This window comes from Panthera onca, chromosome B3 (assembly GCF_046562875.1).
Source record: "Panthera onca isolate mPanOnc1 chromosome B3, mPanOnc1 haplotype 2, whole genome shotgun sequence".
Classification (NCBI taxonomy): Eukaryota; Metazoa; Chordata; class Mammalia; order Carnivora; family Felidae; genus Panthera; species Panthera onca.
In genome coordinates this window covers 83,788,521-83,814,254 of record NC_138344.1, presented here as the reverse complement: position 1 = coordinate 83,814,254, position 25,734 = coordinate 83,788,521, and the positions used below count along the sequence as shown (strand labels likewise).

The 25,734-nt window shown below is 38.2% G+C and overlaps 1 protein-coding gene across 2 annotated transcripts in view; it reads left to right on the top strand.

The window, feature by feature from the left end:
• Positions 1–25,734, top strand: part of BAZ1A (bromodomain adjacent to zinc finger domain 1A) — a 134,407-nt gene that overhangs the window by 35,878 nt on the left and 72,795 nt on the right. The window contains exons 2-3 of one of the 2 annotated variants that reach the window (XM_060619488.3): positions 5,285–5,455; positions 18,908–19,186. In XM_060619488.3, coding sequence (XP_060475471.1) covers positions 5,343–5,455; positions 18,908–19,186 — 392 coding nt within the window. In that variant the 5' untranslated portion in view covers positions 5,285–5,342. Of the gene's footprint in view, positions 1–5,284; positions 5,456–18,907; positions 19,187–25,734 lie in introns of those variants that run through there. The other variant, XM_060619487.3, reaches the window with a different exon arrangement.

Sequence of the window (25,734 nt, the reverse complement as noted above, 5' to 3'; positions counted from 1 at the left end):
ACAACTTTGTAGTAGCTTTTGTCATGCAAAAAATTTTAACTTTTAGTTTATAGAATTATTTTTATAGATGGGCTTTGTGTTTTACTTAGGCTTTTCCCCCTCTGAGATAATTTTAAAAGTTCTTCATGGAGTCCTTTAGTACTTTTATTATTAATATATGTTCTTAATCATTGTAAGTTCTAAATTGTTTAGTGCATAAGATCAAGTTCCCTGTTTCAATTTATATCTAAGTTAGATTACCAAATCAATCCCATGAAATATAGAATAGTAGTAAGGAGCGTGGATTTTGGAGTTGATAATTTGGGTTTTTCTGTTTCTGGGCTGTATGATCTTGGGTATGCTGCTTAATTAACCTCTGTTAGCTTCAACAGCTTTGTCTGTAAAATGGAAATAATAAATAATACTTAGTTTGTTGTGAGAATTGGGAGATGATTCATTTAAAGCCCTTAGTTAGCACAATGCTTCACAAGCTGGAATCATTCATTAAATGTAAACTATTGTGATAATGATGATGGCCATAGACTATTCTTTCAACTGCTACTACCATCCCATAATTTCACAGCTTTAATCACAAGGGGTTGAATAAAAAAATGCATCCCAAATTTGCCAACATTACCACTTTAGTGTCAAGAATCCAGTCTCCTCTAAGCATAGTTCTTAACCTTGGCAGTACATTATAATCACCTGAGTAGATTTTTCAGTTCCAGGTGCCTGGGTCCCTACCCCTAGATATTGTTTTAACTGGTCTGGGGTATGGCTCAGGTATCAGTATTCTTCAAAAACTCCTCTGGTGATTTCAATGGGCAGCTAAGGTTTAGAACCATTAATGTAACACTGGGCCAGTGGCTTCAGATATTAAGGAAAACATGTTGTTTCTAAAGAACAATATATAGAAATTGTTTATAAGTCAGATGCCATGAATTAGTTAGGAAGACATTGAAAAGAGAACATAGGAGGGTTGAGACTGATGTCAAATATAGATATTGAGGAAAGGAATTATGAAGTTGAAGATATTCCTTGCATATTTACCTAGGACATCTTTCTCAGAAGAGCTCGGGGCAGCTATACTTCAAATACTTTTATTAACTGCTCCTTAGAGGTAAGGGATATAAAGTGTTTATATTTGTTAGATGGGTTAACTGAAGCATGAAGATAGGACTCATCAGCTCTTCAAATTTAGGATTCTCGTTATCCTCATTCTCAAAAATAAATTCCTGGAAAATTCTCAAAAATAAATTATTATTTCTGATCATGAGTAATATATCTTATTCCCTTATGCAATTTTAGCAGTTTGGGAAAGATTTGAAATGGTATTTTAGCTTATTTATAGATACAGTGTGAGATGGGTATACAAGAAAATTGGATATTATTGAATCCAAGGTAAAGAGCAATGTGGTCTAAAGAGACTGGACGAGGAGTCAAGAGGCCAAGATTTCAGTTCCTGAATTTAAGTTTCCTCAGCTGCAAAATGAGAGAAATAAGGGTTCCCAAAGGTTTCTTTCAGCAATTAGTAATTACTGTCATCAAACCACCTAAATAAAGCCTTTCTTGATCAGTCAATAGAAGACAGGAAAAGACAGGAAAAGCTCAACCTTTTTAAAAATACATATTTCATAGATTTGTTGTTTTTACATACATAAGGAAGTATGTTTCTCAAATATTAAACTATGTCTTGAAGACATTAGACTAATATAACATTACATCCTACCTAACTAGCATATTTACATTTTACATGTAAGTGGAGGCAATTTGTGTCTTCACCCAGAGGGGTAACTAATGGAGGGTAGGGGATTGCATCTTGAGACCCAGGAGGAAACGTTGGAGCAGAGCTTTCTGTTGTCTTTCAAATCATGCCCCGTGGATAACTTCATTTGGAACAGATCATGGGTCCTCCTACTATATTTTCTTCTAATGTTTTCTACTTCTCTTTTTGCATTGTATTACTCATGATCATTAGGACTCACACCATTCTTGTTTTCGTTGTCTTTACATCATCTCTTCCCTACAAGATTGTACATTTTTTTAAGGCCAGGTTACATTTATAGTGTATACTATAAGCTAGTGTCTTAGCACATAAGAAAAGCCTGATAAATATTTACTTAAATTGCTAAAAAATTAAATGATTTTAATTTCATTGTTTTCTTTTTTTCTATCTTTTTTAACGTGTACTTTAATTTTCATAGTCTCCTTTACAATATTTTCCATTTTTTTACACAAAATCTTATTTCATGACATTATTCTTAACTACTTCCCGAATATAGCAATAAGCTTTTCATTCTCAAAAGCCTAGAAGTAGTAATTAATAAATAAAGTAGTAATTAATAAACTAGTAATTAATATAGATATCAAAATATGAAATAAGTACATTAGGTAAGCTTTCAGTAGTAAATGTGTAGGATAAATTTAAAAGGTATAATTTTGAGGTAATTTAGATAGGCTATCAATTTGATCAAGTATGATAAATACATCAAAACTAAACATGGGGGGGCACCTGGGTGGCTCAGTTGGTTGAGTGTCAGACTCTTGGTCTCAGCTCAGGTTTTGATCTCAGGGTCTTGATCTCAGGGTCATGAGTTCAAGCCCCAAACTGGGCTCTGTGCTGGATGTGAAGCCTACTTAAGAAAACAAAAGACCCCCACTAAACTAATATGTTAATTATAACTTACTAAACTTACATTATTGTGAATTAACAATGAACAGCTGTATAACATTTATTAAACATCACAAATCATTAAAATAAATCCTATGTATGTAATTCAGAGAACTGAGTTATATAGGATGATAGTATTGAAATCTGAGTATGGTAATAGGGAAATAGTATTTTGATAAAGTAGAATAAAATTTAACTTTTAAGTTAGTACTAAAAAGAATCCAATTGTTTAAAATTTTGTATTTAATAAAAATAAAATTGACATTTTTTATTGTGATTTTAAGAAAATTTTAACACCTTATCAAATAGACACCAACCAGGTGACATGTGCAAGTGTTGAATCATTATATTGTACACCTGAAACTAAAATTACACTGTGTTAATTTGAATTTACATAAAAACTTAAAAAACTTCGTGAGCTCTAAGAAATATAAATATTATACAGAGAAAATTTCCTGTTTTTAGCTTAACAGTTAAGTTGGGATTTTGAATTGTGAGAATGATGCTTCATTAACAGTTGTAAGTTTATCCGTCCTCCTCGTTCCCCCGTTGAGAGCCGTTGTGGGCTCTAAATTTTTCACCTGGAAAATTAAATACTTTCTAGGTAGGGAATAATAAATTGTCACTCAAGTACTTGTTGGAGGCCAGTTAAAATGTTTGAGTGCAAAATTTTTTGAAGACTTTATCCAGACTAAAGAATATATATATTTAGTACTGAGAACACTTCCAAGCCTCTGTGACTTCTATATTTGTACAGTAAGGTGCATTAATTTTATTAATGATTTTTAAAACACTCCAAGCATATTGTGTCTTTCACAAAATTTTATTTTGCTAGCTGCCATAAAAGTATCTTGAAAGAAGTTAAAAAATTATAACTCTTGCCATTTGAATAGATTCCTTACATTTTCTGCTCCAATGTACTCATGTACTTAATTTGAAGATATAAAAATGATCCTACATTGTTTCTATAACTATGATCATTTCACATTGCTGGTACTTAGTTAGGTCCTTTGTTGAACGACTGTTCTTCAAACTTACTATCTTTTAGACTCATTCTTACATGTTAATCCGCAAATAAGCAAATGTCAAGGGCTGTAGCAAAAAAGATGATTTAAAACAAAACTGGCAAACATTTGGAGTTATTTGTAGTTTCAAAAATTCTTTTTAATTCAAGAGTCACAAGTATTATGTGCATTAAAATTAGTTTCACAAGTGGAAATTTTGAATATGGGAAAGTTGCTTTCGGGTAAATTTCACTAGCAAATCCATAATCTTTAAAATTCTGTATGATTGAATTAAATGTTGATACTTTGCAAAATATTTTCAGCGGCGCATTACAAATACTACTTTCTAAAGGTGTGTTTTTTAGTTTTAAATATATGGTGGTCCCATAGGCATGATGACATTTTGTAACATATACCTTTTTGGTCTTTTCCTCTGATCTTTGACTGAATTGCCCTCTTTAAATATTAAAGAGAACTGCTGTCAAGAAAAGGTATTTTCTTTCCAAGAAGGATGCTTACACAAGCAAAATATTTTTTTAGACATGAAAATTCTAATATTGAAGAACATATCAAAATACTTTATATTTTTTATTTCTCATTTCTCTTCCCATCTTAAAATAAAAGTTAAATCTTAACTGGAATCCTTTGCCCACCGTGAAACCAAGCGACGGTGCCAGACTTGAAGATGAAGGCTTTACTTTGTTAGCCATGTGTTTATGAAATCCCAGCGCCTTCCCTAGATCTCTTGGCTGATAATCTCAAACATGGAGGATGCTTCTGATTCTACACAAGGGGTTGCTCCATTAATTAATAATGTAGCTCTCCCAGGCTCTCCGCCGTCTCTTCCTGTATCAGTGACAGGCTGTAAAAGTCATCGAGCAGCCAATAAAAAGGTAGAAGCGAGAAGTGAAAAGCTCCTCCCAAAAGCTCTTCCTCCTTCTGAGCCGAAAGTAGATCAGAAACTTCCCAGGAGCTCCGAGAGGCGGGGAAGTGGCGGTGGGACGCGATCCCCCGCGCGGAGCCAGGCCGTGGCAGCGAGACAAGCGGCGGCCGGCGGCGCGACGCGGCCGGCGAGAGGCGACCCCCCGGGAGGACAGAGCCTCCCCTCGCTGCCCTTGTAGTTGAAAAGGTGGAGAGGTGGCAGTCGGCGTGCTCGCAGGTGAGGGGCTCCGTGTGGTCGCTCGCAAGCCGGCCGGCGCCGGCAGGGAAGTGTAAGCGAGCGGGGGAACAAAGCGGAGCGGCGCCGGGGTCCGCCCGCAGCGAGCTCCTCGCGGCGTCGGGCCGGCCGGCTGCGCGCCAAGCACGTTGCGAGCCCGGCGGCGGGCCGGGAGCCGGCGCTGGGGGAGGGGGCCGCCGCCGTCCCCGCACCGCCCGCCCGCGGCGGGGCGTGCGGCCCCATTGTGAGCCGGCCGCCGGGCGTGCGGAGGTGGGGCGCGCTGGGAGGGCAGAGGCGGCGGCTCGGCTCGCTCAGTACCCCAGGAGCTGCCGGAGCGACCTCGGCCCCGGTGGCAGCCGCGGCGCGTCAGTCACACAAAAGGCAGTCGAGCTCCCCCCCGGCGCGCGGACCGGCCCACGCCGCCGCCGAGCGCTCCCCACCTTACCGGCTTTCCTTTCCCTCCAATTTTGATAGGGAAGCGGGGCCGACGCGGGCGGCAGAGGGTCCGGGCGAGCCCGCCGGCGGACAGGAGATGCCGCTGCTACACCGAAAGCCGTTTGTGAGACAGAAGCCGCCCGCGGACCTGCGGCCGGACGAGGAAGTTTTCTACTGTAAAGTCACCAACGAGATCTTCCGCCACTACGAGTAAGGGTCGGGCCGGGCGCGGGGGGTGCGAGGGAGTGTGGGGACTCCCTCCCCAGCGTCCTTTTGTCTCTTCTTTTGCTCGCTTTGGGCTTCTGGCGGGGCGACTTGAAAGTGACGGCTGGCCGCGGGCCCGCGTTTCTCTGCCCACCCCCCCGCCCAGCCCGACGGTGACTGCGCGGGGTTCCCGGGCGGCGCGACCCGCCGTTGGCGCGCGTGGGGAGAGCGGGCCGGGGCCGAGAAGGCTGGAGTCCTCGGCCGGCGGTGGGGACCGCTTCCAGCCGCCGCTGCCGCCCGGCCGCCGGGCAGCGGAAACTCCCCGCGTCGCCCCTCCCCGCCTCGGCCACACGCGCACTCCGGGGCCAGTTCCGGGATCCCCGCCCGGCGGCCGAGGGGATCCCCGCTCGGGTCACCGGCACGGGGCCGCCGTCCCCCGGCCCCGGGGAGGGAATCCCCGCCCCCGGGGGCAGGAAACGGCCGGACTGGGCGTCGTTTCCCCGGTCGGGAGTGGAGACTGAACGTTGGAGCTAGCTGCCTAAAGGAGAGGACGGGAGGGAGGGAGCGGAGTTGAGACTCGGAGAGGGAGTGGGCTCCCCGGCGGGGCGGGGGTGGGGGGGGGGCGGGACACGAGGGGCTCCACCGGCGGGCTCTCGCCCGGTGAGGCTAGGCCTCGGAGTGTGCGACGCGAGCCGAGCGCTCTGTCACCGCCTCTTCTTGGTGACTAACTCCCGGCCCCGGAGAACTCAGCGTCTCCGCCCCCGGGAGACCTTGGTGAGGAAGAAGTCGGGTTCGGGCGGGGGCGGGGGGGGGGGGGAGAAAGACGGGGGGAGAGAGCCGGGCTCTGGGCACCCCTAGTTATCACTTTTTTTCGCGTAGCCCCGAGGGCGGAGGTGGGCGTTGGGGGAGGGGGTTAAGACAAGTTCAACTCCAGCCTCAGCCAGTCTCCTCTTTATCCCTCTGCGCATGTGGGCTGTCTGACATGTGCCACTCGCTATTGTTTTGATAAGAATCCGGAGCTGCTGCGTGTGTAGTTTCAACTCCTAAATCTTCAGTACCTCGCCCGGTTTATCCCAGGAGATCCCCTTGTCCTGTGACACCAAACACCCGGGGTGTTTTAGAGATGTGTGTTTAAAACAGGATCTCCAAGTGAGAACCTGAATTGGTCAGTCAATGAAGGAGCCTGATCCTCCCTTTTTCTTATGCTCCCTTTATTCTCTCCACTCAGAAGGAATCTCTTTGTGGCTTAGAAACCAAGTGTTATAGCAACCAAATAAATTGTGTGTAGGAGGCACCTTTTCGGAGTGGGGGCTTTGTGATCAAGGGAGGGCTTTAGGCAAAGTCTGCACCTGTCTGAGAAATGAGTAGTGAAGTTAGAAAAGTCAGTTCCTTTGAGCTTTTATTTTAAGTAAGGCTTCTCTTTTTTCTTCGGCTCCAGAGCAAGAGTCACACATGAACATGTTATATCTAGAGAAGTTTTTCAGCAGACAGTACTTTTATATAGGAGTGTACATCTTAACTCAGCTCCTGTACAGACTTGTTTTGTTACTCAAATATTCACTCTTGTAACTACTTAAGTGAATTTGGATTAGGTAACTTGACAAGGATGATGTCTCTCTTCTTTCTTTCCTTTTTCTTTCTTTACTTTTTTTTTTTTCATTTTAAGTTAAAATCCTTGGTAATAATTCCCAATTAAAAACAATTGTACTTAAAAGTGCCAACAAAATGGAAAACCGGCTTAAGTTTCAAACTTTTCTCCCTTGATATGAGCAATCTTCTCTTTTTAAGAAGCTTTTCTCACTTCAGAAGGGAGCATGACTATGGCTGTATCCTTTTTGAATTAAACTTTTTATATACTTTGGTTCTTGATGACTTACTATAATCATGGAGAAATCTGAAATGCTGAAATACATTTTTTGGTATCCCAAACCTACTACCTTCCACTAATATTATAAGAACTGTGTCCTTTGTAGCCTTGTAACATTAACAGATTTTTCTAAATAGCTGATTTTTTGGTTTTTGTTTTCTCTGTGCTGAAGTGTTTGGGTTTTTGGAATTTATAAGCAGTTCAGGAGAGACCATTGGTTTTGGAGGAAAGATATTTAATATCATTTACCCTGAACAAAGCAGAGCTACTAGTGTTCTTAGGTATTAATCTTTGTGACTTTGAATTGGCAAAATTGGAAGAAGACTGACATTTAATTGTGTTACATTTTGTAATACTTTCTTTTAGATGATTACAGAGAGATCTTTCCAAAATTGCATTCATGGTGTATGGTATATGGTGATCCTTAGTATTATGATAATCTGACCCTTGGCGCAAGTCTGGAGAAGGAAACCTGTTTTCACTCATTCATTAAGCCACCAATTGGCTTATGTGAATTTGTTTGAAGATTATCCTTTAAGTGCATTAAATGAATATATTTGTCTTTTGTATTTGTGTAAAGACCACTATGCTCACCTATTTGCTCAGGTTTTTGATTTCTTAAGTATAACTTTTTCTGTTTTAATCAGTCTCAAAGAGAGTTTCTACACTTCCCTGCCCCCCCCCCCTTTTTTTTTTGCAACACAGTGCAAAGTAACTTTTCCCTCTGACTCTGGTTAGTAGAGGTTCCCAGTGACCTTTTAATTGTTAAATAGTTTTCTGTCTTCATCTTACTTGATAAAATAGTCTAATATTTTCTCCTTTGTCCTAGGCAGCAATGATCAACCCTCCATTTTATCTAGTGTAAGATCTATTATTGCATGCTAATACAATACATTTGTTGCCTCAAATTTTCTCTTTTCCTAGACCAAGAATTTTTTGAGTCAGGGACTGTGACCAGAATGGATCCTTAGCGATTATACAGTACAAACCCTTTTTTTTTTGTTTGTTTGAACTACATGCTCTTTAACTAATTGCTAACTCTTGTTTGACCTGCTTTCCATAAGTAAAGAAGACTCATTAAAAATAGCACATTAACTGTAGGCAAATGATAAGCTAAGGTACAAAAGAATGAAACTGGACCATTGTTTTTGTGTTCTATACAAAAATAAACTCAAAATGAATTAAAGACTTGAAAGTAAGACCTGAAACCATAAAACTTCTAGAAGAAAGCTCCTAAGCAGTGAGCTCCTTGACATAGTTTTTGGCGATGATTTTTTTAAATCCAACACTGAAAGCAGAAGCAACAAGAGCAAATGTAAGTAAGTGGGACTATATCAAACTAAAAAGCTTCTGCACAGCGAAGGAAAACATCAAAAAGGTGACCTACTGAATGGGAGAAAGTATTTGCAAATTATATATCCAATAAGGGGCTAATTTTCAAATTATAAAGAACTCCTACAACTCAATAAGAAAAAAAACCTGACTAAAAAATGGGCAGAATATCTGAATAAATAGTTTTCCAAAGGAGAGCTTCAGGTGGCTAACAGGTACATTAAAAGACACTATATACCCTTAATCAGGGAAATGCAAATCAGAACCACAGTGAGATCCCACCTCAAACCTGTTAGAATGGCTATTATCAAAAAGACTAGCATCAACTAGACTATTGTCAACTAGACAGTTGCTGGATAGGATGTGGAGAAAACTGAACCCTTGTGCAGTTTGTAGAAATGCAAATTGGTGCAGCCACTATGGAAAACAGTATGAAAGTGCCTCAAAAACTTAAAAATAGAACTACCAAATGATCAACAACTCTTGTTTCTGCATATTTATCCAAATTTTAAAAACCCACTAATTTGGAAATCTGTATGCACTCCCATGTTCGTTGCAGCATTGTGATAGCCAAGATATGGAAACAACCTAAGTGTTCATCAGTGGATGAATGGATAAAGAAATTGTGGTATATACACAATTGAATATTAGTCATAAAAAGAATGAAATCTTGCCATTGAAGACAACATGGATTAACCTTGTTTAAGTGAAATAAGTCAGACCAATGACCTTTCTTATATGTGGAATCTAGAAAAAATAGGTTAAAAAAAACTATGCGATACAGTGATACTGTAATAGCAGTGTTATGGGACAGATGGTAGCTACACTTGTAGTGAATATAGCATAATGTATAAATTTGTCAAATCACTAAGTTGAACACTTGAAACTAATGTAACATTGTGTGTCAATTATACTTAAAAAAAAGATTTTATCCCCCCCAAACCACACACAAAAAAAACCAAAAAACAAAAAATAAAACTGAGCTTGTAGGCAAAGAACAGAATAAAGCATGTACTTCGGTTTATTAGATAAGATAAAAATTTGTTCTGTAATTTGGTTAGCTGACAATTTTGTTTTTATTTTGGGCTGTGAATTGTTAAAAATGAAGCAGTCAGATCTGAATACTAGAAATTCTGGATTTGTAGGCTAGGAAGATGATTTGTTGTATTACCCAATGACTTAATCTCCTAAATAAAATTACCTTTTTTTTTTTTTTTTTTTTTTTAGCTATTTAGCCCCTTGGTATTGGAATGTGTTTACCATCTTTGAGTGAATTACACTTTTCATACAAAAAGTAGGAATCTCTTTGTCAGTGACAGACCAGCTTATGCTTCAACCTGGCTTTCCATTGAAAGGTGTTTAACTGGTTTATAAAGCACCCGATTTTCATGGTTCATCAGCTCATTTGTTAATTCAGTCCTTTCAGCAACCCTCGTTTACAGATGAGGAAACTGGATTTGGGATAAAGAGAGTAAGTCTAAGATCAGTGTCAAAAACCATGTATCTAACAGTTGGTGAGATTAGACTTTTCACTCCCCTAAGACTCTAGAGTTTATATTCTTATTTACTGTCTGCATGATACATATTAGGGAGAATTCTTCCTATTATTTGTTGAGCTTGCAGAAATGTGCAACAAGAACGTAGGGCCCTGCTTCGAATTCAAGCTTGCTGCCTACATCTTTCCATAGGCACCACTTTCTGTTGTCTGCTCAGACATTTGACTTCTTTGCCATATGCCCAGTGATTAAGCTTTAGATATTAAATGTATAGACTAGGATCCATTAGTTTACAGTGGGGGGAAGATGTCCATACAGACCAGCTATGCATGGAATCTGATTATTATCTGAAGGCCGTTTAGTGAGCATGGAGTCTTTTTTTAAAAAAATATTTTAGGGGCGCCTGGGTGGCGCAGTCGGTTAAGCGTCCAACTTCAGCCAGGTCACGATCTCGCGGTCCGTGAGTTCGAGCCCCGCGTCAGGCTCTGGGTTGATGGCTCGGAGCCTGGAGCCTGTTTCCGATTCTGTGTCTCCCTCTCTCTCTGACCCTCCCCTGTTCATGCTCTGTCTCTCTCTGTCCCAAAAATAAATAAAAAACGTTGAAAAAAATTAAAAAAAAAAATATTTTATTTATTTTTGAGAGAGAGACAGAGTGTGAGCAGGAGATGGTCAGAGAGAGAGGGAGACACAGAATCTTAAGTAGGCTCCAGGCTCTGAGCTGTCAACACAGAGCCTGATGCGGGGCTAGAACCCACAAACCATGAGATAATGACAGATAATGACCTGAGCTGAACTCGGACACTTAACTGACTGAGCCACGAAGGTGCCCCGTGAGCATGAAGTTTTTAAGGAAAGTTGGGTAATCTTCATAACTATTGTCTTCAAATTAGATTTTCAGCTCCCCTTTAGAAGTAAATCTGCTACATGTTCCAGATATTTGGGTCCAGGAGTCTTTTTTTTCTTAGATGGTAGAACAGATTCCTAAATGCTTTTCTTTTTGAGTTTTACTTTTTTGTTTGTTTTTGAGAGAGAGACAGAGAGAGAGAGAGAGAGAGAGAGAACGAGTGGGGGAGGGGCAGAAAGAGGGTGGGGGGACAGGATCAGAAGTGGATTCCACACTGACAGCAGCAAACCTGATATGGGACTCAAACCCACAAACCATGAGATCATGACCTGAGCCAAAGTCGGATATTAAACTGACTGAGCCACCCAGGCTACCCTTGAGTTTTACTTTTCATCCACTTAGTAGGCTACCATGTTTTGTGTTAATACATTCTTTTTTCAGGCAGAATATGTCTATCAGTTACTGTGTAACAAGCCAACCTAAAACTTAGTGGTCCAAAATAATCGTCCATTTTATTTGCTCGCTATTCTGTGGATTGTCAGTGTGGTTTCTGCTGGTCTCTGTGCTCATTTAGCTATAGTCAGTTGAAGGTTAGGCTGAGGCTGGTTAGAGTAAGAGGTAGCCTCAGTCATAGGTCAGGGACCTCAGCTGGGATCGCTTTTCTTTCCTGTGTGTGTGTTTTCTCACTTCATTGAGATATAATTGACTAATAGAATTATAAGATATTTAAAGTGTACAATGTGATGATATATCAATACTGGGATGGCTTTTCTGACCATGTGGTCTTTCATCTTCAGAAGACTAACATGGGGGCGCCTGGGTGGCACAGTCTGTTAAACATCAGACTCTTGGTTTCAGCTCAGGTCCTGATCTTGCAGTTTCAAGGGTTTGAGCCCCATGTTGGGCTCTGTGCTGACAGCACAGAGCCTGCTTGGGATTCATTCTCTCTCTCTCTCTCTCTCTCTCTCTCTTTCTCTCTCTCTCTTTCTCTCTCTTTCCTTCTCCCTCCCTCCCCTGTCCCCCACTCGCACTTTTTCTGTCTCTCTCAAAATAAACTTGAAAAAATGTTTAAAAAATTAAAATGAAAAAAATAGACTAATATGGACTGCTTTAGGTGCTGGTCTCAGGGTTCCAACAGGGTGAGAGCAGAAGTCTCTCAGTGTCATTTCTGTATTATGTTGGTCAAAGCTAATCTCGAGGGGTTAGCCCAGATTAAAGAGGCGGTGAAATAAACTCCACCTCTTGTGAGAAACAAGTATCAAGTCATATTTCTAAGGAGGCTGCATACCTTCAACCCTCTTTGCAGACAGCCTACCACTGAGCAGCTGGTAAGATATTATGCTTGGGTCATCCTAGTTGGGTTTTGGGAGTTCGTTGGTTATCTTTTTGCAGCTAATCCCTCTTCCTACCCTTACCAATGCCAAACTTTTTCTTCAAAGATTCTCAAGTCTTTTATTTGTTCTTCTGACATTGTTCCTCTATCACACTAGTTATTCTGTGTATTTTTCTAGGATCTCTTTGCAAATATGGTACCTGAGCAGTTAGAATTGATACTATTTATTGCATGTACATACAATATGCTGGGCAACCAGTATTATCTTATTATCGTATTTAATGTTCATATTAACTGTTCATGGAAGATATCCCCATTTTATAGAGGGGAACCAGGTTCAGTAAGGTTGTGTAACTTAGAGTCACATTCTGCAAGTGGTAAGCTGAGATTCAGACACTCTTCCTCTCCTTCACATTCATATGTGTGTACTTTTCTCTATCTAGATACACACAGAAATAAATGTGGACTGCCAGTGGAGAGTACATTTGTTTATTACTCTTTGACACTATGCTTTGGAGAGTCTGGAGATATTGAGATAATTTGTCCCTCTAGTGAGAAATGAATGTATAACACAATGGCATAAATCACATATATGCTATGGAGCCAGTGTAATGGGAGCATAGAAAATGGAGCTGATAACAGCCTTCAAATAAGGAGAGAACATCTGAGTTGGGTCCTGAAAGATGGAACTATCAAGACACAGAATGGAGAAAAATGACATTTTTAGCAGAGGGTGCTCTAAAGATACTTTTTAAGCTAAGGAAACTATAAAAACTCTTAGAAGTGTGAAGTTGCAGTTCACGTAAAATTTGTCTTTTTCACATTCATTATTGTTAAGCTAGGACTTCTGTTAAGCTACCATAATGTTTCACTTTTGTTGATTTCTATTTAAGATTTTAGTCTCTAGATACAAAAAGCCTTTATTGCTGTTCCCCACCTTGGTGCATCAGCAGATTTCAGGAGTCTGCCTTATGCGTCATTATCTAAGTCTGAGGCAGTGCTAAGTAAACTGCAGAGTAATATTTCATTAAATGTTTTTTAAAAGTAAACATTATATTTTTAATTAATCTAATTTTTCCCCTGACCATTTGTGGATAAATGTAATAAATGTAATTTTCATCTAGCTGAATCATCTAGCTGATTTTTTTCTGTATAACATAAGGCATGTTAAGTCAGCCATGCCCAAGATCTCTTAATCTCCTGCTTTTGTAACCCTGTCAGTAGAAGAAATTAATACAACAATCTATCCTGTCTTAACAGCAGTTACTACTTTTCTAAGTTTATGATTTGTACTTTTCCATCTCTTGTATATTGCATGCTGTTTAAATCAGGAATTATGTTCGTTTTTAACCTGTGGCTGCATTGCTCAGCTATACTAATTATTTTTATGGACAGAGGAGTTTATGTCCTTTAGATCTTTTATGCAGTATTGTGCTGGGTCTTTCTTATGTCTAGTTGATACAGTTTTGTCCCTTAAGTAGAGTACACTTCGTGTTTACCTTTTCTAAATTATATTTGGCTTCTGGTTTTTATGTCACTTCATTCTTTTTGTTTTTATTTTTTATTTTTTTTTTAGTTTCAAGTTTTTATTTAAATTCCAGTTAGTTAACATACGGTGTAATATTAGTTTCTGGTGTAGAATTCAGTGATTCATCACTTACAACACCCAATGCTTGTCACAAGTGCTCTCCTTAATACCTATCACCTATTTAACCCATCCCCTGCCCACCTCCCTTCCAGCAACCCTCAGTTTATTCCCTAGAGTTAAGAGTGTGTTTTAGGGTTTGCCTGTCTCTCTCTTTTCCTGCCTATGTTCATTTGCTTTGTTTCTTAAATTACACATATGAGTGAAATCATATGGTATTTGTCTTTCTCTGATTGACATATTTCATTTAGCATAATAGTCTCTAGTCCCATCCATGTCACTGCAAATGGCAAGATTTCATTCTTTTTGATGGCTGAGTAATATTCCTGTGTGTGTGTGTGTGTGTGTGTGTGTGTGTGTAATACATACATACTACCTCTTCTTTATCCATTCATCAGAGTCATTTGGGCTCTTTCCATTATTTGGCTTTTGTTGATAATCCTGCTATAAACATCTGGGTGTATGTATTCCTTCAAATCAGTATTTTTGTATCCTTTAGGTATATACCTAGTAGTGTAATTCCTGGATCATAGAGTAGTCTATTTTTAACTTTTTGAGGAAACTCCATACTGTTTTCCAGAGTGGCTGTACCAGTTTACATTCCACCAACAGTGTAAGAGAACTCCCCTTTCTCCACATCCTCACCAACATCTTTTGTTTTCTGTGTTATGAATTTTAGCCATTCTATATGTCACTTCATTCTTAATCTTATTCTACTAGATTTTTAGTTTTCCAAATAACCTTGTAAGTTTTAACAGTATGTTGCTCTTTGTTCCTTAGTTTGTTCACCATAGAATTGGTTGAATTTACATTAATTAGAGGTGTGTTCTTGCCAATAGTCGACCTGCTAACTCAGAAGCAAGTTTTCCTTAAGAAATAATGGAAAAGTCAAGGGGCATTAAGGAAGACACTTGTTGGGATGAGCACTGGGTGTTATATGCAGGGGATGAATCACTGGATTCTATTCCTGAAGTCATTATTGCACTGTATGCTAACTAACTTGGATGTAAATTAAAAAAAAAAAAATGTATGGGGACCAGAAGTAATCTGTGGAAAATTCTTCCCAACATCAGATGTACTATAAAAGTAAGCAGAGGATTTTGTTCTTATTAATGACTCGTCAGAATGAAAATGCTCTCCAGGCAGGAATTGTGCATTGAAGATGACTATAATTCTTTGTCACTCCTTCCAGTAAAAAAAAAGAAAGGAAGAAAGAAAGAAAGAAAGAAAGAAAAAGAGCAGAAGTCATCAAACTCTTAAAGGGCCAGATATAATCACATTTTAGGCTTTGTAGGTCATAGTGTCTGTTGTACCTATCCAATTCCATAGGAGTTAGTGACAAAGCAGTCATAGACAATACCTAAAGGTATGGGTGTGGTTGTGTTCCAGTAAAACTACAAAAACAGTTGGAAAGCTAGGTTTGGCCTCCAGGCGAGTAGTATGCTCATCTCTGGTAAAGAAGATTGTTGAAGGAATGTACTAATGTACTAATAAATTGGAGACGTAATAATCTACATTTGCCTAAACATATTCATATAAAACAGGATTTTGTACTTTATAAATTTTTGCTCACAATGGAAAAATGTGCTTCCTATAAAATTTTCATGATTTTATGTTCTTATAGTATAGAAATTAAAGAGTCACTGTAACCTACCCCCAGGAGTTCACTATTATTAACAAAATCCTACATACTTGAATGTGTGTGAAAAATGAGTGAAGAGTGGAATTACAGCAGTGTGAAAAAGTGAAGGTGTAAAATGTCAGAGATGGTGCCATGCTGGTGCCATGCTGCTAGGGGGTGATGGATAGGGAGAAATAGCCCTTGGGCTTTTTTTTTTTTTTTTTTTTTTTTTTTTGCTTGCTTTAAAACGGCCACTGTGTAGTGTACTCGGTCACCCTCTTCCTGAGTGTAGATCTTTGTGCACAGCGGGACTGTAATATAACAACTTTGCAGAGTAGATAGACACAGGAACAACAAATAGTACAAACACTTTGCCAGAGGAGGTGGAAACCTGAGTATAGAAAGACAGCTGTATATATAACAATGGTTACTAACGATCCTATTTTTCTGCATGGTAACAAGTTTAGTGGAGGTTTGTGGCACTTGTGCCATTGCTCTCTTTGGTATTTTGAACAATGTCAACTCATCTAAATAGTGTTTATCGCAGCTCAGTACCCTGTCTCCCTGACATGACACCAAATACCCCATGACCTACCAGATACCTAATCACTATAGCTAGAGCTGTGCTGTCCAACACAGGAGCCATTACTTGGCATGGGGGTTATTAAGAACTTGATAATCAGAATTAAGATGTGCAATAAAGGCACAATATATACTGGATTTTGAAGACTTAGTACAAAAAAAAAAAGAATTTAAAATATTTACACATTGAAGAATTTAAAATTAATTACAGATTTGAAATAAAGCATTTGTGGATGTATTAGATTAAATATATAAAATTAATTAATATATAAAAAGATTGTTTCTCTTTAAAATTTTTTAAATGCAACCCCTAGAAAATTTAAAATTATATGTGTGGCTAGCATTCTGTTTCTATTAGCTCTGGTTTGGAGACTAGTTAATGTAAGATACCTAGATTTGAAGTATGTTTTACTTAGGTAGTGTTAAGTATGGTTTAAATTAATAAAAGTATACCTTACGTACATCATGTGCTAATTGTACACATTCACAACAGGTGTGTTGTACACAACAGGTGTGTTGGCTTGGTAAGCTGAGTCTTACAGATATGTTTGTTCCAACAGGAAAAAATTGACAACTTATATAAAGCTTTCTAAGTGAACTGTGTTTTTAGGAAGTAAAACTTAAGAGCTCTTTCAAGATCCATCCATTCGTTCATTTTGTTCTGCACCATTTATAACCACTTATTGGGTATATCTGTTGTCAATTTCTTAGCTAATAAATTAGTTATTTGGCATAGATTTTCTTGATTATGAGAACCAGATTACATTCATCTTTGTTTTCTCTGACATTTCTTTCTTCAACTCTACTTTTCCTTTACAACCTAACTTTTTAACACTATTTCCTCAAATCCGTTCTGGTATTTCTTGATCTTTTTTGCCTATCTCTCCTCCTTCCCTTCCTCTGAACTCCCAAAAGATATCTGCTTCTGTCTTTTAATCACTTTGTAATTTTAATTTTAATGGTATATATCCATTATCTCCTCTACTAAAAGGTGCAGACTTCAAAAGAATCTTTTTTGTACTAAATTAAAATCATGTAACTTGATGTATGCAGGTAACCTCTTTAGATCCCATTTATATTAAGATAGGATTAGTTCTCTTTATTTCCATAGATTTCAATTTTGTTCTGCAGACGAATATACAAATGAAACCAGGTTAATGGAATTACCTCAAATCTTGTTTGGAGATCAGACTACTAGGGATAACCTCTACAGATATACTAATCAGGAAGTAAACATATAGTAGTCTTAATACTTTTTAGAATGATGACAGAACGAAAAGGGAGATTTCAGGAAGGAGAAAAAGTTAGAGAATAGTGAATTGTATCAGTCACAAATAATTATTGAAAAGTACACCAAAGTATAGAGAGGGAAAAACATTTACTTGCATATTACCACTTAGAGGCAACCATTGTTACCCCTTTTACGTATGTATAACCTTCTCTGTTCTAAAATGTGTTGATTATAAAAAAATAATACAAGTACATGCTTCTTATAAAAATTCAAACAATATAGAAATATTTAGAATAACAAATTTTCCTTTTCCTTCCTTTGCAGTCCCTCCCTTTCTCCATAATGAACATCTGTTTATAGTATTTGTATAAATACACATTTTTGTTATTCTGATTAATGTATATGAGATTGTGTTATTCAGTGATTTGGGTTTTTTCTACTTAACATACCTTAGAGATCCTTCCATATTATGGATCTCTCACATTTTAAAAGTGACTGATAGAATTTTTGAAAAGAAATGCTCATATTAAGAAATTCCAACAGTGCAGAAAAGCACTCAGTAGAATGGTCCCCCAGGCCCATCCCTACTCTGTAGTTCTTGCCTGGATTTTTGTAGAACATTCTAGAAGTCTTTTATGCTTCTTTAGGTTATCTTTCTTTGCCTGCCTGCCTGCATGCCTTCTTTCTTTTTGATGCAAGTGGGACCATATATATATATTTTTAGTAAGCTTTTACTTTCAAAAATATAGGTGGGGGGGCGGTGCCTAGGTGCCTCAGTCATTTGAGCATCCCACTTTGGCTCAAGTCATGATCTCAGGGTTTGTGAATTGGAACCCAATGGGCTCGCTGCTGTCAGCACAGAGCCCACTTCAGATCTTCTGTCCCCATCTCTCTTTACCCCTTTCCCACTCGTGCTCTCTCTCAAAAATAAATAAAACATTTTTAAAAACTTACAAAAATATAGGAGGGAATCAAACTGGAAAGTTTTTTTTTTTTTTCTGGTAAACATGTTTTTTAAGAACTCTTCTCATACTCGTTAATGACTATGATTGTTCATTACATAAAGTACTGTAATTTACCTAACCTTTCTCATCATTAGATGTTTAGATTTGCCAGTTTTTCACTATTACGTTAAAGCTTTTAAAAGTTCATGGTTAAGTGCTTAAATTGTCTCTAGTGTTTTGGCTGCTTTGGAACAAACACCTTTAATATTAGAAGAAAAAAGAAAGATTGAGTTTATTTGCAGTTTACTCCCAATTTCAAAAGTGATGGAAATCAAAGTTCAGTTTTGGCTGAATGTACCTTTAAATTGCAAAATATAAATGTCTAGTTTAAATATACTTTTTCTTAGGTTTGTATTAATGTGTAAGTTGACCAGTTACTAAACCCTCGTTCTATGATTCTCTGTAAAATTTTACAATGAAGGCATAATCCTTTATCAGCTTTTAATGTAAAACTTGTGAAATGATAGGTAATGAATGGATTTTTGTTTTTGTTTTTTAATCAGTGACTTTTTTGAACGAACCATTCTGTGCAACAGTCTTGTGTGGAGTTGTGCTGTGACGGGTAGACCTGGACTGACCTATCAGGAAGCACTTGAGTCAGAGAAAAAAGCAAGACAGAATCTTCAGAGTTTTCCAGAACCACTAATTATTCCAGTTTTATACTTGACCAACCTTACCCATCGTTCACGCTTACATGAAATTTGTGATGATATTTTTGCATATGTCAAGGATCGATATTTTGTTGAAGAAACTGTGGAAGTCATTAGGAACAATGGTGCAAGGTAAAGTACTTTTAATTTTTCCTTTTGATACCCATATATTCACATTACTCAAAATTCAGAATACACAAAAAGGTAAACTGAGGAAAACTTCCTGTCTTCTGTCCTCCCAGTACTCTCTTACCCTCCCCACATATAGCCCTAGTGTTAGCAGTTTCTTATATATTTTTCCAAAGCTAATTTTTACACAAACGACCAAAAACATGTGCTTGCCTAGGTACTTGTACACATATATGCGTAAGCACACACAATCTCCTGCCCCTTTTTAATACAAAAGGTAACATACTGTATGCCTTTTTCATTTAAAATATCTTGAAGATCAGTCCATTGCTTTATGAAACAACTTTCTTCTCTTTTTTATTCACTGTATAAAATGTTCCATTATATGGAAGTTCCATCTTTATTTCAGAGTAAAAAAAACTTAGGGGCGCCTGGGTGGCTCAGTCGGTTAAGCGTCCGACTTCGCTCAGGTCATGATCTCACGGTCCGTGGGTTCGAGCCCCGCGTTGGGCTCTGGGCTGACAGCTCAGAGCCTGGAGCCTGTTTCGGATTCTGTGTCTCCCTCTTTCTCTGACCCTCCCCTATTCATGCTCGCTCTCTCTCTCTCTCTCTCTCTGTCTCAAAAATAAATAAATGTTAAAAAAAAAAAAAAACTTAAAGATCATCTACTTTGTCCACATTGTGTTACCTAATACTTAAAATATGCATGTATTTCTTCCTGAGTTTTAGTAAGCTCCTTTGATAACATGAGGATTGAGTTTTATACACTCCACTAAGTTCTCTTTTTCGCAGCTCTTCAAGAAAAGAATGAATTTTTCATATAAAAAATTTTAAATGACATTATCTATGGCACTAAGTTAAAAATTATTGAATTATTGCTGCTTTCCTGAAGTCTTAAGCATTTGTGATTGTCTAGTCATTAATATTTATCATAGTAATCTTTATTTGCATTAAAACTTTTTATATTGGAATCATACATAGTTTTCTGTAACTTTATTTCTTTCCCCTAGTGTAACGTGTACAGGGTTTATCCACATTGTAGCATGTATCAGTATTTTATTTTTAATGATAAATTCTACCGTATGGATCTATCACATTTTGTCTGTTCATCAGTTGACAGATAGTTAGGTTGTTTGCACTTTTTGGCTATTCTAAATAATGCTCTTATAGGCATTCATGTACAAGTTTTTGTGTGAACATATGTTCTCAGTTCTCTTGGGGATACACCTAGAAGTAGAATTGCTAAGTCGGTATGGTAACTCTGTGTTTAGCATTTGAAGAACCTCCACACTTCAAGAGCAACTGCATCATTTGACATTCCCACTACCAGTGTATCAGAGTTGCAGTTTCTCCACATCTTCACCAAGTCATATCTGTGCACAATCTGTTATTGTCCACCTCTTTTATTTTGCCATCCTAGTGGGTGTGGAATGGTATCTTGTGGCAGTTTTGATTTGCATTTCCCTAATGACTATGTTAAGCATTGTTTCATGTGCTTACTGATCATTTATGTGTCTTCTTTGGAGAAATGTCTGTTCTGGTTCTTTGCCCATTTTTAAATTCAGTTCTTTATCTTTTTTATTACTGAGTTGTAAGAGTTCTTTGTGTTTTTGGGTACACGTCCTTTATGTGATTTGCAAATATTTGCTTCCATTCTAGGAGTTGTCTTTTCACTTTCTTGATGGTACCATTTGTAGTACCATCTCCCTTTGCTTTTAACTTTTGTTTCTACTTATTAATGACATAAACCTTTTGTTTCTGTCTCTGGTAATACTTACTAGTGGTCTTCAAGACTGCTTCATCCTCTAGAATTAGAGTTACTGGAAAGAACATGCTGAGTTACAGAGAAATGGGACAGAGGCCATTCTTAGGTTGAGTTAATAAGTATAGGTATTCTGGATCTTTTCACCTCAGTATTCTTTTCTTCTTGTCTCGTTTACCTTTCAGTATTCCTCCCCTCTTTCTTGTTGCCTTTTATAAGTATAGATTAGGTGCTTCCCTAATCAACAAGACTTTCTGTTTTGAAATAAGCAATCAGCTAACAGATTCTTCTAGAAGATCTTTGTCATTGCTATGGCAGAATAGTAAAGAGAACAGCTGACTTCTTGACTGAGGGAAGGATTTAGCTCTTTATCTCCTCCATCCTGATTACCGCCCAGCTTGCCTACCAGTTGTACAGACATTTGTTCTCAGCTACTTCTTTAGAGCCTACAGAAGAAGTGAGAGTGTTATGGTGGTCTTATGTAAAGAACCCTAAACTAGGAGTCAGGTCTATTAATTTTAAATACCTGCCAGATGCTTTATGTACATATTATACCAGCAGATAAGACCTTATTGTTTCCATTTACAGATGAGGAAAACAGAGGTCCAAAGAAATTAAGTGATTTTTTTGTAATGTTTATCATACATATACTGATCTCCTGTGTACTTGCACTGTTCTAGATGCTGGAAATACAGCAGTGAACAAAACAGGCATGGAGCTTCCATTCCAGTCTTACAAGTAGTAAGTGGTAGGATTTAAATTGAGGTAGAACTGGGGTGCCTAACTGGCTCAGTCGGTAAAGACTGACTGATTCTCCATCTCAGGATCATGAGTTCAGCCCTTGTGTTGGGCATAGAGCCTACTGTAAAAAACAATTTTTTTTTTAAATTCAGATAGAACTGATTTATAAAATCACTGTAATTTCTTTCACTGGAACTGTATCATTGCCTCCTTGGTTTTGGATTCTGCCTTTTACTTGCTCTGAGCAAGTATTTTAAACTCTTCATGCTTTTGTCTTTTTTCATCTATTAAATGGACCCCTGCCCCTCCCAGGTTTGCCACACAGGATGAAATGATACAATGAATGTGAATTTTTTAAATCTGTATTACATAATGTTGCCATTTGATAGCAGTGTCTTATTAGTATTTGAATGTGCATATTGGGGACCGTGCAGTTTGGTGGGGGAAGGGGGGATTGTTTCATGAGAGATATCCATAGTGGATGTGAGGCTACAATAATTGCCTGGGACACTGTAACCAGGAATCAAATTTCTCAGTTGTAGCTTTGAAAAGAAACCCCACAGTTAATTCACTAAGAAAGACAGTTGTTTGGTTTTGAAGATAGCCATCCACGTTTGTACGTGGTCTTCTAAAAAATGCTACACAAGCTAATGCTAATTATCATTGTTTAGTGAAGCGTTGGTGATCTAGAACTTAAGCATTTAAGTTAAGCATAAACCCATCTTCTCCACCCTACCCTGGAATTGGAAAATTAAATCAGGAAAAATAAGGTGAAAACCACACAACAAATACACATTTTAGATTTGTGAGTCATCTTTCAGTTGAAGGATAGAGCTAGAGTTTGAGAGAATCTGAAAAATTGAATCAATATAATTGTGTATTTGGTTGTCTTTTAAAATTAGAGTGGACTTTGGGCAACTTGTTTTCAGACATTTTATAAGTACAGTCAAGATATTCTAAGAGTTCACAGGAGTTTGAAGCAACAGATGTGAGGGGGTACCTCTAAAAAGTAGGTATATTGACAGTAAGAAGTGGCACCTGACAGGAAAGAAGGAGATGGAATAAACATAAACTACTAGCTAATGGTTAAGTATACTGGCCTGGCTTAGTATATTGTTTGGTAGCATTAGAAGGCATTGCAGAATTGAGAGTATACTAGCATTTATTGAACTTTTCCTGCATGCTAGGCAGTGTACCATATGCTTTCATTTTAATTCTCATGATATGGATAGGTGACCCCGAATTTTCCAAAAGTTATATGCTCCTTGGTATTTACTCAGAGGAGTTGAAAACCTAATGTCCACAAAGACCTACAGATGAATGTGTAGGTCTTTATTAATAACTTTATTAATAAATTAATAAATTTATTAATAACTTCCAAATTTTGAAAGCAACCAAAACGTCCTTTCCTAGGTGAATGGATGAACTGTGGTACATCCACATAATGGAGTATTGTTCAGTGCTAAAAAGAAATGAGCTATCAAGTCGTGAAAAGACCAGAAGGAACCTTAAATGACTATTACTGTGTAATAGAAACCAATCTGAAAAGGGTACATATGGTATAATTCTAACTTATGACCTAGAAAAGGCAAAACTGTGGATACAGTAAAATGATCAGTGGTTGCCCGTGACTGAGGTGGAGCTGGAGAGAGGTGAATAGGTGGTGCACAGCGGCTGTTTAAGTCAGTGAAAATAGTCTGTGTACTGTAATGATGGATACATGTCATATACATTTGTCCACCCATAGAATGTATAACACCAAGATTGAGCTCTAATGTAAGCTACAGACTTCAAATAAGAATGATGTGTCAGTGTAGATTCATCACTTGTAACAAATGTACCTCTGGTAGGGGGATGTTGATAATTGGAGAGGCTATGAATGTGGGGCAGCAAGGGGTATATGGGAAATCTCAATATCTTCCTCTCAGTTTTGCTGTGAATCTTAAAAACTTCTGTAAAAAACTAAAGTCTTTACATGAACTTTAAAAATTGTGTGCTCTGCCTATTAAGACTGAGCTTTATAATTTTTTTAAAAATCTGCTTTTTCTCCCATAAAGATCCATATGTATCAGAGAAAATTATAAAAGGTGAAGGCCTAGAGTGCACTTCCCAAGTGCTCTTTCAGAGATAATCACTGTCAAAAATTAGTGCATAGTTTTCTTTTTTTCTATACTACACTTAATTAAAAAAAATATATCAGTCTGCTTTTTCACTTAGTAGTGGTTTAGATATTTTCTTAGATCAAAATACATAGATGTGCATCATTTCTTTTTTTTTTTTTATTTTTTTTTCAACGTTTTTTATTTATTTTTGGGACAGAGAGAGACAGAGCATGAACGGGGGAGGGGCAGAGAGAGAGGGAGACACAGAATCGGAAACAGGCTCCAGGCTCCGAGCCATCAGCCCAGAGCCTGACGCGGGGCTCGAACTCACGGACCACGAGATCGTGACCTGGCTGAAGTCGGATGCTTAACCGACTGCGCCACCCAGGCGCCCCGATGTGCATCATTTCTAATTGGTTTTGCATAAACTGGTTAAACTACTGGTTCCTAAAAAGCTATTCACTTTTTCTGAGGCTGGAGAAAGTTATTTCTTTGCTAGCCTTGTATGAATTTTCCCTTTGAAAATAATAAACTGTATTTTCTTCCAAATAATCTCTGACCTTTCACTGATAGATCTTTTTCCCTATGTAAATTAAATCAGTGGAAATAGCAAAATTGGAACTGTACCAAAGAGTTTCTTTTTGTTTTTTAATATTAAAAATAATTTATTGTTAAATTGGTTTCCATGCAACACCCAGTGCTCATCCCAACAGGTGCCCTCCTCAATGCCCATCACCCACTTTCCCCTCTCCCCCACCCTCCATCAACCCTCAGTTTGTTCTCAGTATTTAAGAGTCTCTTATGGTTTGCTTCCCTCCCTCTCTGTAACTCCCCCCCTACCCCCCACCATGGTCTTCTGTTAAGTTTCTCAGGATACACATATGAGTGAAAACATATGGTATCTGTCTTTCTCTGCCTTATTTCACTTAGTATAATACTCTCCAGTTCCATCCACGTTGCTACAAATGGCCAGATTTCATTCTTTCTCATTGCCAAGTAGTATTTCATTGTATGTATAAACCACATCTTCTTTATCCATTCGTCAGTCAATGGACATTTAGACTCTTTCCATAATTTGGCTATTGTTGAAAGTGCTGCTATAAACATTGGGGTACATGTGCCCCTATGCATCAGCACTCCTGTATCCCTTGGGTAAATCCCTAGCAGTGGGTCATAGGCTAGATTTATTTTTAATTTTTTGAGGAACCTCCACACTGTTTTCCAGAAGAGTTTCATTTATAGCCAGATTTTCCCAAATATTATCCCCATACTACTTAGATTTAAAATTTACAAAGTGTTATCTGGTTAGGGAGCATAAGAGACTATTGTTCAGTATTATTTTTAGAACTGCTCTGTAAAATAAAGATCGCAGAATTCTTTTTAATCTGAGAAACTGATATTTGGCATTATAATACTGACCAACCAACTAAAACTTTAAACTGTATTTTTTTTTTTTGAGTTTATTTATTTTGAGAGAGAAGGAGCATGCGTGTGCAAGGGGGAGGACCAGGGAGAGAGAGTGAGAGAGAGAATCCCAAGGAGGCTCCCTCTGCCCCCATCAGTGTGGAACCCAGCGTGGGGCTCAATCCTGTGAACCGAGAGATCATGACCTGAGCTGAAATCAAGAGTCAGACGCTTGAGAATCAGGCACCCCAAGCTTTTTAACTGTATTAAAGTATATTTCCTATAGCTTTATAGCTGGAATGCTTTAAGTGCTTTAGTCATATGAAGTAAAAGAAAATTAGCATTAAAACCTATAATATAGAAAGTAGGCACTTCGTATTTATTAGAATTGGAAATGAGAAAATGAACTTTTATTTTATTTTATTTTTTTTAACATTTATTTATTTTTGAAGGAGAGAGAGACGCAGGGTGAGCAGGGAGGGGCAGAGAGAGAAGGAGACACAGAATCCGAAGCAGGTTCCAGGCTCCGAGCTGTCAGCACA